General features: G+C 38.2%; 1 protein-coding gene across 2 annotated transcripts in view; it reads left to right on the top strand.

Annotated features, from left to right (window-relative positions):
* Positions 1 to 16,583, top strand: part of LOC134338219 (protein argonaute-4) — an 81,516-nt gene that overhangs the window by 32,378 nt on the left and 32,555 nt on the right. The window contains exons 5-10 of one of the 2 annotated variants that reach the window (XM_063033896.1): positions 2,886 to 3,022; positions 7,932 to 8,066; positions 8,980 to 9,067; positions 9,248 to 9,395; positions 10,283 to 10,402; positions 16,229 to 16,357. In XM_063033896.1, coding sequence (XP_062889966.1) covers positions 2,886 to 3,022; positions 7,932 to 8,066; positions 8,980 to 9,067; positions 9,248 to 9,395; positions 10,283 to 10,402; positions 16,229 to 16,357 — 757 coding nt within the window. Of the gene's footprint in view, positions 1 to 2,885; positions 3,023 to 7,931; positions 8,067 to 8,979; positions 9,068 to 9,247; positions 9,396 to 10,282; positions 10,403 to 16,228; positions 16,412 to 16,583 lie in introns of both variants that reach the window. The other variant, XM_063033895.1, reaches the window with a different exon arrangement.

The following is a 16,583-nucleotide window of genomic DNA, read 5'->3' as shown; positions in this document are numbered from 1 at the left end:
GCTTTGCACTGTTGTAACTATGTGTTATAATTATGTGTTTTTTGTCAGATTTTTAGTCTTGGTCTGTCTTGTGTTTCTGTGATATCATACTAGAGGAACATTGTATCATTTCTTAATGCATGCATTACTAAATGACAATAAAAGAGGACTGCGTGTCCTCATAATCTAATCTAATCTAATCTAATCTTCTACTCACTTAACTATTCACAGTAACAGAAATTTTGACCAGGGGTGCCCCAACTTTTGCATGCCACCGTAGCTCAGGCAAAACCTGACTCTGCCTGAAGGTACATCAGTTGGGGCAGCAATATCTCAGTTGGGTCGTGGGCTAGAGAAATATAGTCAAGACAGTTTGAAAGGGCAGATACTAAACTTAACCCACTGAATGCCATACCCTAATTAACAGGAATTGCGTCACTGCGTGATCAGAGTTGAGGAATCATACTAGCTAACACTACTAAAGTAGAGTGCAGGCCAGGCCCCAAAATATCAGCCAAAATGTTGACTACTTTTTTTTCTGCCCGTCTGGCTGAGTTTCTCCAGCATTGTTGCTCGGATTTCCAGCATCTGCAGATTTTCTCTTGTTTACAATTTCTTAAATCCAGGTTTCTCATGATATGCCAAATACAGAAGTGCCTTTGGTTTTCAACATCTTTAATGTGCTTTGAGCAATGTCTAAGAGAATGTGGTGAGTTAGCAAGAGATGAGGATTATATGATCATTGTAATCAGTTTTGAGGCAGTGGGGATCAAATACTTATAATCTTAAATTAAGCCTGTAATCTCTCAGTTTGTTACCGATGTCCTCCTCATCACCCCCAAGGGGGCGATATTGGCCACTTCGGGAACCACTGCACTAGGGTATTGCCAAATCCAATCATGCTTGAAGGTAAACTATTAGCATTTAATAGGAGATAGAGGTGTATTATCATCCTCATCCTGAATGATGGCAAAGGGCTAATTTGAAGCCATAATCAACCAGAATTGTTGATTGAATAATCCATCTACTGAGGTCCCTTCCTGTCCTATAAGTCATAATTAATTGCAACAATATTAAGAGATAACTGTGTGCTGGATCCATTAAAAGCAATAGGATTTTAGAGCACCTGGGTGTAACATTGCAGACTTGACTGCTAGAATTTATTATACCTTAAGCAAAATGTCTTCAGTTCAGCTACAACACTAACATACTGACATCTAACCAGCAAAGTGGTAAATTGTCCAGATTTGTCCTAGCAAAGGGATTACCTCAATTTTGGCCTGTTTTTGCTTATTCACTTTATTTTTAATTATAAAAGAAGAGTGGTATCTTAGAACATACAGAACAATAGTACAGTACAGAAATAGGCCCTTCTGCACACAGTGCATATTTATGTGCCTATCTATGAGCCTGTTAAGTACCTCTGTCATATTTACCTCCATCACCAGTCCTGGCAGCATCTTCCAGACACCCATCACTCTATTAAAAGAAAAACTTGCCTTGCACGTCTGCCGTGAAGTTTACCTCTCTCACCTCAAATGCATGCCCTCTAGTATTAAACATTTTAACCGAGGGGACAGAGATACCAGCTGTGTACTCTATCCATTCTTCTCATAAATTTTAAGCTTCTTATAGCTCTCCCCTTAGAATTGCTGGAATACTTCCAATACATGGACCACAGTTTTTCAATAAGTCAGTTCACCACCACTATTTTTTCATTAAATGAAATCGAAGCAGAATATGGGGAATTTTGTTCAAGTAAAGCTAATACTTTAGCTATCTTACTAGCTGCCATTTTGATTATAAGATGAAGCTTATCAGAATATGGAGATTGATCATGTTATGCCACTTCCCAGTTTATTGCAATTGTGCCCTCCAATCAAATTGCTCATTTACAGCTTTTTGAAATCCATGCCAAACGACCTTCTAAATTTATCTGCCTTCTCCATGTTTTCTTAATCATTCCTCGAACCTGCTTTCTACAGAACTAGCATCCAATTTTAACAACTATTTTAGAAACTAATTAGAAGACAAACTGCGCAGAAGTTTGTATGGAAGTAAAATAACTGAGTAAAAGTTATCTTTGGTTTTGTTTCTGAATCCCTCTTAAAATTATTGGGATCTTGGATCCTGCACTGAACTTCAACAGGCATGTGATCTGAGCAGTGGTTTCCTCAATGTAACACTGGATAACCTCTGCTAGGTTTTCCTTGTTCACTGCCCTCCCTGTGATGTATTGACTATTAAAGCTTACTGCTACCCCAAAGTTTTGTTCATTTGTGCTTAAGTCCATATTGAATTTCCCGGTGTTAAAACTAGCTGAGTTATTTAGAAGTGAAATAAAGAAGCATTTCTCCTAATTTTTCTGGAATTTTGTCCTTGACTTATCTTCTGAACATTCTTTACATCATGTTACAGACCTGGGTCTATGCCTACTACACCTTGCAGTATCTGGTTGGTGCCTTTGTATCATCAGAACCTCATGTAGACATTGAAAACATGCACACGTGTTACTTAAGATTATCGGTACTGCATGTAATCAGTCTTTCCGAGGTGAGAACTTGAGATCCAGATTGACCATGATGTGTCTGAATGGTGTGTAGCTTCTCCTGCGCTTTACCTATTCATGTTTTTTTCCCACTGTGTGTGGAGTTGCTTCTTCAAATTCCTTTTTTCTAGTTGTACCTTAACATATTTGCTATAGAGTTTATAATTCTAATAAAACTGTTTGTTTCTCCTCAGCAGTAGAGAAACAGCTTTGTGAAGAAGCTACAGTAAGCACTAGAAAAATGCTTTGTAAAATATTCTCTCTTCACTGTCTGAATCTCTAGTGTCTTAGCAGATGATATTAGAAGAGTTTTGTTGGATTACCTTTTTTTTTTCTTTCCGTCCTCAATTCACCTTAGGTATACCCCAGTGGGTCGTTCCTTTTTCTCTCCTCCAGAGGGTTACTATCACCCACTGGGAGGAGGTCGAGAAGTTTGGTTTGGTTTCCATCAATCTGTTCGACCAGCCATGTGGAATATGATGTTAAACATTGATGGTGAGTTGCTAAACTGTGAACATACTTATTATGTGTATCTTACAGCATTCAGAATGTTTTTATCTGACTTGCTTTTGTGCTTTCATAAAACATTAATTTCAATCTCAAAACATCCTTCAGGTAGATTCAAAGCGTCAAATTATTGCCTAATCAACTGCAGCATTAGTAGTTTATTTAAATGGATAAGATGTTATCCAGCTGGGTATAAAGATTAGTGGTGCTTGTCAAAATGTTAAATTCAGCTAAGTATGACCATCATATTAAATGTGCGAAATTAAAAAGATGTTGGATCTCTTGCTGAGTAGTCTTAAAATTATTTGATTCAAGTTGTCATCATGGGTTGATTAAAATATAGTTTTATTGTTTTGTAAAAAGTATATTCAAAAGGAGTGTAGTGAAATATGATTACTGTTTTCCTATTAATTCATTTCAGAAGCACAAATGAAATCAATCCATATATTCTGATAAGCGAGTAGCAGTACAGGTTTCCCCCGCCATCCGAAGGTAGAGCGTTCCTATGAAACGGTTCGTAAGCCGAAATGTCGTAAAGCGAAGAAGCAATTACAATTTATTTATATGGGAAAATTTTGTGAGCATTCGTAGACCCAAAAATAACCTAGCAAATTATGCCAAATAACACATAAAACCTAAAATAACAGTAACATATAGTAAAAGCAGGGATAATATGATAAATACACAGCCTATATAAAGTAGAAATACTTTTCCACAATCATTGCCAGCACTGTTCTCCGTAGCGAAAATGTCACGCAAGCGCTCTCGGCAGAAAATCTCACATAAGCGCTGTTGGCAAAAACACTCTCTCCAGTAACCTTTAAGCTATGAAGCTGCCAAATCATACCAAATAACACGTAAAAATACACAGCCTGCATAAAGTAGAAATAATGTATGTACAGTGTAGTATCACTTACGGGAATCGGGAAGACAGTGCAGAGCACACTGATGTTGGTGTGTTAGACTGAGTTGTCGCAGGTTGGGGTAGTGCAGTGGCCCTCACCCTCCAGGCCGCTGACTGATACATTGCCACGAAGCATGCAGGGGTCCAGCGGTAGCCGGAAGGCACACAGCACATCTTTAAGAAAAAAGCCGAAATAAACATGCTAATTAATTAGGTGCCGACCGACACGTAATTGTCGGCCCATATCATTGCCAGTTGCATCGCCTCTGATCTGGGCCGACATTTACGTGTCGGGCAGCACCTAATTAATTAGGTTGTTCATTTCGGCTTTTTTCTTAAAAGATGTGCTGTGTGCCTCCTGGCTACCGCTGCATTCTCCGCGAATCGGTATCTGTCTGTGGCCTGGGGGTTGGGATGGTGGGACACTGGGGTGTCATCTCGTCATCTGTTTCCATTAGAGCAGGCAGCTCTTCTTCTCCTATGACTGCCCGCCTCGATGTTGAAGGTCGAGGTTCGTCATCTGCTGTGGCTGATGTGGAAGGCTTGCTTGACTGCTGAGGCTCGCGCATTTTTCTATCATACAGTTCTTTGTAAGCACTCAAACCATCCTGCAAATATTCCCTAAACCTACATACCCTTTCAAAATTGAAGTCGTACTTTATCATTGCAGCAAAAATCTCACGCAGTTGCTTCACGTTCATTTGGCTACTGCATTTGGTTTTGATTGTTATCCTTTCCTCTTCCAATTGCATCAGCTCTTCATCTATCAGTTTTTGGCTTCCACAAGCCAAACTCATGTTGTCCTTACTTCGTTCACCACGATCAAAACGCTTAATTATGTCTAGTTTTACGCTAAGTGTAACACCCTTACGAGTTCTTTCAGGCTTTTCCAATATCTCAGAACTCATCTTGCTAACTGCTGCTCACAGGCATGTGTTAAAGCAATGCCGTTCCAAATCCGGGGGAGAGAGACTGATCAGGGCGCGCGCTGCCTTTTATCGCTCGCTGATTCTTTTCGTAACAGTGAAAACACCTGAAAGCGGAAATAGGGTACTAATGTAGGTCTTTCGTAACAGTGAGGTTTCGTAAAGCGAACGTTCAAAAAGTGGGGGACACCTGTAATAAGAATAAAAAATTTTTAGGAATTCCACTGCTGCTGAGGAGGGCCCTTCTGGGGAAGGTTGTTGTACCCATACCACTTTAGTGAACGTAGTAAAGCAAGTGAAGGACTGTCCTTGCACACTGTGTACACAATTACCTTTCTACTGACCTTGCTACCTCACCATTACACCAAATGTCCTCAGAACGATTAAGGGGACAGTAAGGTAATTTTGCATCCTGAAATGGACTTTTATTGAGTGGTTTTGGCCCATCTGAATTAATTGTAATGAGATACAATGATGTGTAATTTGTGGGGTGGTTGGTTTTTTAGAAAATCTTAGAAAGAAGAAGAAAAAGCAAAAATAAATACAGAACATCCTTGAGGCTGAGACCAATAGTGTCTTGCACGTAAGCTAGATTCAGACAAAACCTTTTTTCTGGATTTCAGTGTCAGCAGTGCTAGGAAAACTGAGCACTTTTGGATAAACCAGGGTAATGCTGCATTATGCAAGGCTGCTGATCATAATTAGATTGACCAAATAAACCAAATGGCTCATTTAATCTTTTTGTGGTGAATCAGTCTGCCTCTTTCCAAATACAACAGCTACTTGTTTTAAATACTTGTTTATATTTCTCTAACTCGTTTACTTTTCAAAGCTTGTCTAAATTAATATTAGAGGTGAGCGATACCACATTATGACTTGCCTATTGGATTCTGTTAAATGCATCTCAATATTTAACATTTAGCAAACCACTGTAATACATCATATGTTACAAAATGCAACCAGTGCATCAATCGTTTAATCTGAATTTGGCCATTCATGGCATGCAGTATAAAATGAAAATGCATTATTTTATTTTCCGATTCTTTCTGCAAAGATGGTGTCTGTCTATTCTTTATTATTGTTTGCTGTATTTTCTCACCAGATTCACTGAAATTTGCATAACAAACATTTACATTTGTCATCAAATGTAGACTTAAGGGTTCTACAATTATTAAGAAAATAGATTATTCCTATTACATGATACATTGAAAATAAAAGATCCTAACTGATCTAATAATGTGCATCAGAATGGTTGACTTTATGGTGTACATATTGTCATCTGAATATTTGGAAAACTGTAATTCCGATTCTTGACTGTGGGTAAACATTCCCCATTATTTTATAGCTGTCCTTTTGTTGGATTAATACAAGTTTCTATAATAATCGGTTGCTAGAAAAGATCATGTCCGCACCGTCCATCAGGGAAGAGGTACAAGAGCCTGAAGACCCACACTCAGCATGTTAGTAACAGTTTCTTCCCCTCTGCCAATAGATTTATGAACGGTTCATGAACACTACCTTGCTATTCCTCTTTCACACTAATTATTTATTTTTATTGTAACTTAAGTAATTTATTATGGCTGCCTGGTACTGCTGCCATAAATCAAATTTCATGACTATTGTCAGTGACAATAAACTTGATTCTCGTTTTTGAAGCAACACACACAAAATACCCCCCCTCTGGTTTTTGAAATAATTTCTTAACTACTGTTGGCTTGTGGTTCTCAAGAACCAGATCCTATTCTTCAGCAAGCAGCAGAAAATGAATGTAATCACAGTCAGGACTCATGGCCTTAAAGGAGGGGTTTCCAACCTGCGGTCTCCGGACCCCTCGGTTAATTGTTAAAGCTTCATGCCATAAAAGAGTTGGGAACCCCTGCCTTAAAGATTTTAGCTGTAACCTCTGGTGAATATCCCAGTGGACTGCTGACTGCCCCTTACAGGCAGGGCAGGCATACTCCCCAAAACCTCTGAAGATTGTACAGCTACAAACAAGAAAATCTGCAGATTCTTGAAATCTTGCCCTCCCCCTCGAGGTGACTTTTCATCTTTGAGTCTGCTGGGGTCATATCCAGTGTTTGGTGCTCCTGGTGTAACCTCTTGTATATCAGTGAGACCCAACGTAGATTGGGAGACTGCTTCACCAAGCATCTATGCTCCATCCACAAGAACAAGCAGGATCTTACAGTGGCCACCCATTTTAATTCCACTTCCCATTCCCATTCTGATATGTCCATTCATGGCCTCCTCCACTGTCGGGATAAGGCACACTTAGTTTGGAGGAACAACACCTTATTCTGTTTGGGTAGCCTTCAACCTGATGACATGAACATTGATTTCTCAAACTTCTAGTAATGCGTTTCCCCCCCCCCCCCTTCACAATTTCCCATTCCCTTGTCCCTCTCTCATGTTCTCTCCTTGCCTGTCCATCGCCTCCCTCTGGTGCTCGTCCCTCCCCATCTTCTTTCTTCCATAATGTTCTGTCTCTTTCGTCAAACAACTTCAAAGCTCTTTGCTTCATCCCTTCCTTTCCAAGTTTCACCTATCGCCTGGCATTTCTCTCTCCCCTCCCCCCTCCTTTCAAATCTATCTCTCAGCCTTTTTTCTCCAGTACTACCGAAGGGTTTCGTCTCAAAACGTTGGCTGTACTTTTTTCTGTTGATGCTGCCTGGCCTGTTGAGTTCCTCCAGCATTTTGTGTGTGTTGCTCTGGTTTCCAACATCTGCAAATGTTCTCTTCTTTCTGTTGTGTATGTACTTGTATTTTCTTTTGCCTTAAAGCTGATCAATAATACATAGTTCCTCAGTAAAGTGGTTCCCTATGCAATTTACAGATGGGTTTTCCATTTTACTTAGCCTGCCAGGAAAAGGAAAGAAATAGAAGCTCATTAGTTCATCTCTCACTCCTGTTGTTAATTCCACTCAGCTTATTGATCAGGGATCTCCCTGGATTTGAAGTCTGGAAAAACCTATGGTTTCAAATTGATAAGGTGGGAAACAAGAGTAAGGAATATGAATTTGATTGCAGGCTGCCCTTTCAAGAAAAGTGATCTTTTTGTGTCTTACAGTGTCTGCGACAGCTTTTTACAGAGCTCAACCAGTCATTGAGTTCATGTGTGAGGTATTAGACATTCAGAATATCAATGAGCAAAATAAACCACTGACTGACTCTCAGCGTGTGAAATTTACCAAAGAAATAAGAGGTAATGTGCATGAGCTATGGCAAGCAAGTTTACTGTCAATTTCTGCAAAAGAATATGTTCAGCTGAAGTGAATAACTTTTAATAGGCCATTTGTTTGAACTCCCAAAATTCTAAGCTCAGCATGGAAACTTTTTTAAGACAAAACCTTGAATCACTTAGAATTTTTTTTGTTTATGTATATGAATAGAACATTTATGTGTGATTGACCACACTTCAAATAGCCTGTTTTGGAACATGAGTTTTGTTAATTATTTGTAAATAGGTGCTCCTGTTTTTTTTGTTAAATGTGTTTTGTATTTCTAGGATTGATAAAATTACATACCCCAAGATTTGAATTTAGTTTGAAGAGTTTTATCTTCTAAAGTTACTTACACCGATATTTTTCAGTAATATACTTTATAACATTGCAAATTAGAGTATTATGCAAAATCAGTTGCCTCATTTTAAATATATTGTTATTAGATTATTATTTTTGTATAAAATGTGTCCATTTGATTAAAAATGTTATTCATTTATTAATAACATTTTCAATGAAAAAAATTAAATCCAATTTATTCTCTGCCTTTTTACCAAACGTCCTCACAGAATCAGTGTTTACCTTGATTCAAAGTATTAAGGAATGAAAAGTATTGATTTTTGTTTGTAGAAATGGAAATTACAATAACCATATTAATCATAGAAAATTATGCCACTCTTCTATTCTTTCTGCAGTTGTAACATGCTTACATGAACAAAATGATGGAAGTTAATATTAAAATACTAACTTTTAAATTATTATACTGCAAGTAGTAAAAGTGTAGAATAAGGTTATTGTCCAGTACAGCTCATTTAAACGTTTGATGTTTCAATCTGCTGGTCTTGTTTTCAGCAACTAATTTCAACAATTCTATTCCAATTCATTTACCTATTTCAGGTCTAAAAGTGGAGGTGACTCATTGTGGACAGATGAAAAGAAAGTATAGAGTATGTAATGTCACCCGCCGGCCGGCCAGTCACCAGACGTGAGTACACATTCGCTTGTAATATTTCAATTGTAATTGAAATATTGTAATATTGCTTTTTCATTTGTAAGTCTTCAGTCCCCATCTTTTTCCCAAGTGCAATGCAATTTTATATTTCTTTCATGACTCTTAAAAATTGTACTGGCTTTCCTGATTTTTGTCAGTTGTCTCCTTTGCCAGGTTTCCTCTGCAGCTGGAGAATGGGCAAGCAATGGAATGTACAGTGGCACAATACTTCAAACAAAAATACAACTTGCAACTTAAGTATCCCCATCTACCTTGTCTACAGGTGGGACAGGAGCAGAAGCACACCTATCTGCCACTTGAGGTGAGATCGAAATATAGGGAGCAATACCATTTAAAGTCAGATTTTGTAGCAAAGCTTAAGGTCAGACCCACCTCAAGAGTCCACATACCTTCTAGGACCATTTTGACTTTGTTTAATTTCTATCACTTTTACTGCATGACCATTTTCAGTGTGAAGGAAAGTATTTTTTGTTTGTTTGTTTACTACAGCCATGCCCTCTCATTGAATCTAAATTTTATTTTTCACATTATTCTCCTCAAACTGCTTGTTTTTAATTTTTATGTGTATTTCCATAAGTATCCACTTTGGAATCTTGCCAAGTAGTCAGTATTAGTGTAATCCTTGACTGCAAGTGTTTAATAGTGAATCATATCAAAGCTGAGTTGTATCTTGCTTTTCTGATGACCTTGTATGCACATTGTAAGGCATAAATGTACCTTAAAATTTTATTCACTTGCAGGTCATTAATCCAGCTCCAGCTTTTAATGACTAACAACAGAGAATTGGAATGGAACCGGGAAATTTCCATTACTTGCAACTGTCCTCCACCCATAGCCATTTTTGCAGAAATGTCCAAGTTAAATTTCCTTTAGAAAGTTAAAGATCATGTGCTGAGTAGTGAAAAGAAAAGAGGCTGATATGTCTTGCTTTAATCTTTTGAACTTCATGGACTTCAAAACAATTTGCAGAAACAAACAACTTTCTACATTGCTGAATATTTAAGAGCTGTTAATGCATTATTTTGCCATCTTCCTTGATAGTAATGCACAAAATTAGAGTATCTAATTATTTTAGAAGATTGAAAGAATACCCACTAATATCTGTATATGTATTTTGGAAAGGTTTTGTGTTCGGACCTTTTTTTTTCAGAACATAGGAATTTACATTTTAACTTTTTCCATTTGCAGGTATGTAACATTGTAGCTGGGCAACGTTGTATCAAGAAACTAACAGACAATCAGACATCAACAATGATCAAAGCAACAGCACGATCAGCGCCCGACCGACAAGAGGAGATTAGTCGTCTGGTGAGTAGTGATAAAGCTTTAAAGTTTGTGATTTTTATTTTGGGAGATACAGTACAGATTTGACTGTGAGCTAAACTAACCAGGAAGTCGATAATAGAAGGAGAAATTTAAATATTTTGAAACACTTGAAAGGTAATATAAAAATGATTTTCAAATTATGAATTTAATGCAGAAAGAATCAGTCCCTAATACCCAAATTAGCTGTCCCTGGACAGTGATTAGAATCTTAAATCGTAAATGGTGAAGTAAGGTGTTACAAATTACATTGCCTGCTATGCATTAGTCATTTGCAGGTTTGCCAGCTGAAACGGGGTCACACAGACCTTATGGGCAGAATGTGTACAGTGCATAAAGTTTTCTCAGGCATGACCATTACACTGAGTAGAAATAGATTCATGTGATTTTTTTGGGCTTTCAGGCAATTTGGAGGAAGAGAAAAGGAAGGTGAATTTTGGTACCGAGTGGCAAAGGGAAGTCTGTTGAGTATGCTGTTGTGTCCAATCTCAGAAATTTCTTTAAAGATCATGCTCCATGGTTCTGCATCCATTCAGATAAACAGTTTAGAAAATTAACAGGCTAGCGTTACACTATATAATTTTATCAGGATATTCAGTACATCTAGAAAACTCAAAATCAAAGCTTAAAGAGGTTCATACAAGAGAGTTTGGAAAATGGCAAACATCAACCCCTTTCCCTCCATGCGCAAAAAAAATATGCAAACAGCAACAAGAATATCCAACCCCAAGACCCTCCTCGCGCTAAAAAACAAAATGCGCAAATGGCAACAAGAAAGAATGGGCAAAAACACAGAATATAAAAGCATAAAACTGAAAGAATGCAAGTGAACTACAGTCCAATCCATAAATCGATCTTCAAACTGAAGGTCACAAGCTGTAACAGAACCAGAAGCACATTTAAAATAAAATGAAGATGTTAAAGAAGTAAAAGAATCAGTTTTGTGGACTATGTGGAAGATGTTGCCTGAGTTACCATTTTTCCCTGGTGCTGTCTTGATCAGTAAAGGTTTATGGTGAATGCAGGAAATGGCTATGGTAAATTTAAATGAGTATGGCCAGCATAGCCCCAGTGAGTTTGTGTAAGAAACCTTCAAGAAGTGTTTAAAATAAGCAGTGGATATGGCCCCATTGAATAAAAGGAATGTGGGAAGAAGAGTTGTGTAGCAGAGCAGAAAGCTGTAATCCCAGTAAGTTTATGCAAAGTGCAGGAGGAACAGAGGCCCATGTATAAAAAGTGTTTCTTTTATTTATCCATTTAAACAAATGACTTATAATATGATTGCACATTTTTTTGGTTTCTTTCCCTATTAGTTGAACCAATATAACAAAATAGAAGTAAAGGCAGGGCACCTCAGACCTTGGAAGGCATATCATGTGACATAAGGTCTCAACCTTAGGCAATGTCAGCATAGTTTTCTAAAGGGGAATTCTTGCCTGACAACGCAAACACGTGGAATTCTGCAGGTGCTGGAAATTCAAGCAACACACATCAAAGTTGCTGGTGAACGCAGCAGGCCAGGCAGCATCTCTAGGAAGAGGTACAGTCGACGTTTCGGGCCGAGACCCTTCATCAGGACGAGTCGACGTCTCAGCCTGAAACGTCGACTGTACCTCTTCCTAGAGATGCTGCTTGGCCTGCTGCCTTCACCAGCAACTTTGATGTGTGTTTCTTGCCTGACAAATCTGTTAGAATTCATTGAGGAAATAACAGACAGGATAGACAAAGGAGAGTCAGTGGGTGTTGTTTATTTGGATTTTCAGAAGGCTTTTGACAAGATGCTGGACATGAGGCTGCTTAACAAAATAAGACCTCATGGTATTACAGGAAAGGTACTAGAGTGGATAGAAGATTGGCTCTCTGGTAGGAAGCAAAGAGTGGGAATAAAGGGGGCCATTTCTGGTTGGCTGCTGGTGTCTAGTGGTGTGTCAGAGGCTTCAGTGCTGGGACCGCTCTTCTTCTTGTATGTCAGTGATTTGGATGAAGGAATTGATACCTTTGTGGCCAAGTTTGCAGACAACACAAAGATGGTGGAAGGGAAGATGGTGTTGAGGAAGCAGGGTGTCTGCACAAGGACTTAGATTTGGGGAATGGACAAAGAAATGTCAGATGGAATATAATGTAGGGAGATACATGGTCATGCACTTTAGTAGAAGAAATAAAGGCACGGACTATTAAGTAAATGCAGAGAAAATTCAAAAATCGGAGTTGATAGGGGCCAGAGGACTTGGGTATTTTTGTGCAGAACAGTCCACAGAAGGTTCACAAAAATTACCCTAGGAATGAAGGGGTTAACATACGAGGAGCGTTGATGGCTCTGGGCCTATACTCGCTGAAGTTTAGATGAATGAAGGGAGGGGTCTCTTTGAAACCTATTAAATATTGAAAGGTCCGGATAGAATGGATGTGGAGAGGATGTTCCCAACAGTGGACGAATCTAGGACCAGAGAACATAGCTTCAGAATTAAGAGCCATCCATTTAAAACAGATGAGGAATAATTTATTTAACCAGAGGATAATGAATCTGTGGAATTCCTTGCCATCATTAGATATATTTAAGGCAGAGGCTGATAGGGTCTCAATTAATCAGGGCGTCAAATGTTAAGGGGAGAAGACAGGAGAATGAGTTTGAGAGAGATAATAAATCAGCCATGATGGAATGGTAGAGCAGATCTGATGATCAGAATAGCCTATTTCTACTTCTGTATCTTGTGGTGTAACTGGATGATTTCTACATTTTGAAGACACTTGAAAGAGTTTCTGAATTAGGTGGTTGGGAAAGATGATGTTCTGTTTTGAATCAAGGACCAAACATGCCTGTTTAGAATTAGGAAACGGAGAAGCAGTTGTTTTACTGGGACTATTCCATAGGCCACTATCTTGTGGGAAGAATATTGAGCAGCAAGTTTACAAGGAAATTACAAAGGTGCACAAAATTTCTGGCATAGTGATAATGGGGGACTTCAGTTATTGAACTATAGACCAGCAATTAATAATGCGTAGGAGACAGAGGGAGAGGAGCTTCTGAAATGTGCATGGGAGAATTTTTATGATTACTGACTGTCTGGCCCAGGGAAGATGGACTTGTGGAAGTTTGTTTAGGAAATAAGCCAGGCCAGTGCCGCAAGCATCTGTGAGGGAGCATCAAGGAAATGATTGTAATTTCACAAGGTTTAGAACAGTTATAGGGGAAAAAATAGATGGTAAATTGGGATCAAAACTTCACAGGCAAAACTATTTGAACAATGGAAGGCCTTTTAAGATACAGCTGTTTCATTTTAAGCCTTGGTATATTGTTATGAGGGATTAGGATAAAGAATTTAAAGGCAAAATTCCTCAGATTACCAAAATGAGAGGATGAAACCAAAAGAAAGCATACTCAAGTCATCCTGTACAAATGTGATTAACGTAATATAAGGATATTAAAGCTGGGCTTATGGTGAGTATATAAAGCCTACCTCCCTACTAACCCAGACCTAATGAGTTGTATCTAACATTAACAGGCCATAAAATGACTGAAATTGACTTATTTAAAAAAAAATGAAGTAGCAAGAAAAGAAAGCAAATATCATAGAATTGTACAATTCTTTAGCACAGAAGGAGGTCACTGAGCACATTGTGTCTGTAGCAGATCCCTACTAGACCTACATGCTAGTTCCATCCCAAATCCTTTCCCATCACCTTTCAATATTTTCTTTGCAATGTGTATTTGTTCAATTGCCTTTTGAAAGAGAAAAAGAACTTGCCTCTGTTATGAAAGGTGGTAAACTAAGTGCACGTGCATGCTAAAATGTCCCTGATTCGTACAAGGAGATTGCTTTTCTTAATATATTTGAATGATTTGGACTTGGATGTACAGGAGCAATTTTCAAATTTTACTGTAACACAAAACTTGGAAGAAAAGTTAATCTCGAGGAAAATAATAGACTTTAATAGACGAATTTTCTTAATAGACTTAAAAAAGAAACAGGACACTGGTGGAAGGGGTGGGGAAGTGGCAGACAAAATTTAATGCAAAATATTACATTTTGAAAGTAGAATCAGAATCAGGTTTATTATCACTGTTTAATATGACATGAAAATGGTGTTTTGTGGCTGCAGTACAATGCAAAAGCATAAAATTACGATAATTTACAAGATAAATAGTACAAAATAAAGGAATAATGAGGTTGTGTTCATAGATTGTTCAGAAATCTGGTTGCAGAGAAGAAACAGTTTGTGAATCATTGAGTATGGGTCGTCAGGTTCCTGAACTACCACAGCCACGTGTCTTTCCTGTGAGCTTGTCTCTGCTGCCATCTTGCGCCACGTGGCTTCCAGCTCTGTTTCTAGGCCATTTTGGGCTCAGCAAGTATCCCAGGTACCTGTGGTCTATTGACTTCTTCTTTTGCCAGATTCTCTAACTTCTGGCAATTACTTTACCTGTTTCCCCTTCTCTCTTTTTCCATTGCCCATTCTGGTCACGTTCTCACCCATTCTTCTCACCTGCCCATCACCTTTCTCTGGTTCTCTTCCTCCTTCCCTTTATTCCATAGTACACAGTCCTCTTATGTATTTAATGTTCCAGTAGTGTTTGAGTAAGCATTTTTGTTTGTTTAAATAATTCATTCTGAGCTATATATATATAAAAATAAGTGAATTACATAGGTCATGTCGCTACCAAGTGATGCACACGCATGTCGCTTAAAGAACAAACTTAAAAATTGCATCTTTTGGCTGTCTTGTTTTCCTTTTGAATTAGTTTAATGTTTTGAAGTTACAAAACATAATACGGCTCCTACCAGATTTCTCCTCCTTACTCCTTTACCTCTTCCACCTATCACCTCTCAGCTGCCTATTCATCCCTCCTCTCCCACTCACCTCCCTTCCTCCACACCTGGTGTTACCCATCACCTCTCAGCTTGTACTTTACCCTTCCTCTAACTCCCCAACTTCTCATTCTGGCTTCGGTCCCCTTCCTTTTCAGTCCTGATGAAGGGTTTTGGTCTGAAACGTCAACTGATTATTCCCCTTCATAGATGCTACCTGACTTCCTGTGCCCCTCCAGCATTTTGTGTGTTGCTCAAGATTTCCAGCATCTGCAGATTCTCTTGTGTTTAGAAGTGGTGCAGTTTCTTGCTGACAACCTTTCTTGTTTAGCTATGCTCAGTATTCATCTCCTAGGAGTAAGAATCCAAAGATTTGGACAGTTTACTGAGTTGTGCTGACACAAAAATGACATTGAATACATGTTTAAAAAAGAACTTCCAATATTACATTTTACTTATGTCCTCAGAAGTGGCAAACTAAATCGTCACAAAATAACTTTTTTTTAAAGCAAACTAAATAAAGTCATCCTTATTTTATCTTGTTCCTCTTTCAGAATCATGGACACTTCTGTTAGGTGCATTGATACAAGTTTACTCTGTGAATACAAATAGAAGAATTAGTGGTCAAAAGGATTCCCAGACCTGTGACATACCAGCACTAATTGAATTGATTTTCTTTGGTTCATATAATTGGGTAGCTTTGAGCAATTGTGTTTGTTGTACAAGATGTGGAAATGTAGCCAGCTTTTCCAATGTTTGCCTACCTGCCTCAATATTTTATATGAACTGTTTTCATAATTGTACCATAGTGACTAAAGTTCATGGAATCTAAAGGTGGACTGAATTTTACTTTGGCACTTAATCCTACTGAACTGTCATTTTTTTTTACTATATTCAAATAGCAAAACTTGATATGCCATTCAGCTATGAATTCTTGCATTTGAATATTCTTGATTACATTATACTTCTAAGATTTTGACATTGAGTAATTTTTTTTTAAAAGGTGAAGAGTAACAGTATGATTGGCGGGCCAGATCCATATCTAAAGGAGTTTGGTATTGTCGTTCATAATGAAATGACTGAGGTGACAGGTCGTGTGCTGCCTGCACCGATGCTCCAGTATGGAGGCAGGGTAAGTCTGATGTTGGACGGAAGCAGCTGGAATTGTGAATGCACAGGACTTGAAGTAAGTGATATAGTGCATCGCTATGCTATATGTATGAGTTGTACAGCAAAATTATTTTAAGCACAAACTATTTACCAGCAAAAGTTAGTTCTGGATAGTTAAAATTATTGTTTTGTTTTAGGTACCTGCTGCTTCATTACATTTTAGCATAACTGTCCAAAATAAGTTTTGA

Source organism: Mobula hypostoma, chromosome 26 (genome assembly GCF_963921235.1).
Source record: "Mobula hypostoma chromosome 26, sMobHyp1.1, whole genome shotgun sequence".
NCBI classification, from domain to species: domain Eukaryota; kingdom Metazoa; phylum Chordata; class Chondrichthyes; order Myliobatiformes; family Myliobatidae; genus Mobula; species Mobula hypostoma.
The sequence above is the reverse complement of the archived record's forward strand: the minus strand, read 5'-3'. Positions and strand labels throughout refer to the sequence as shown.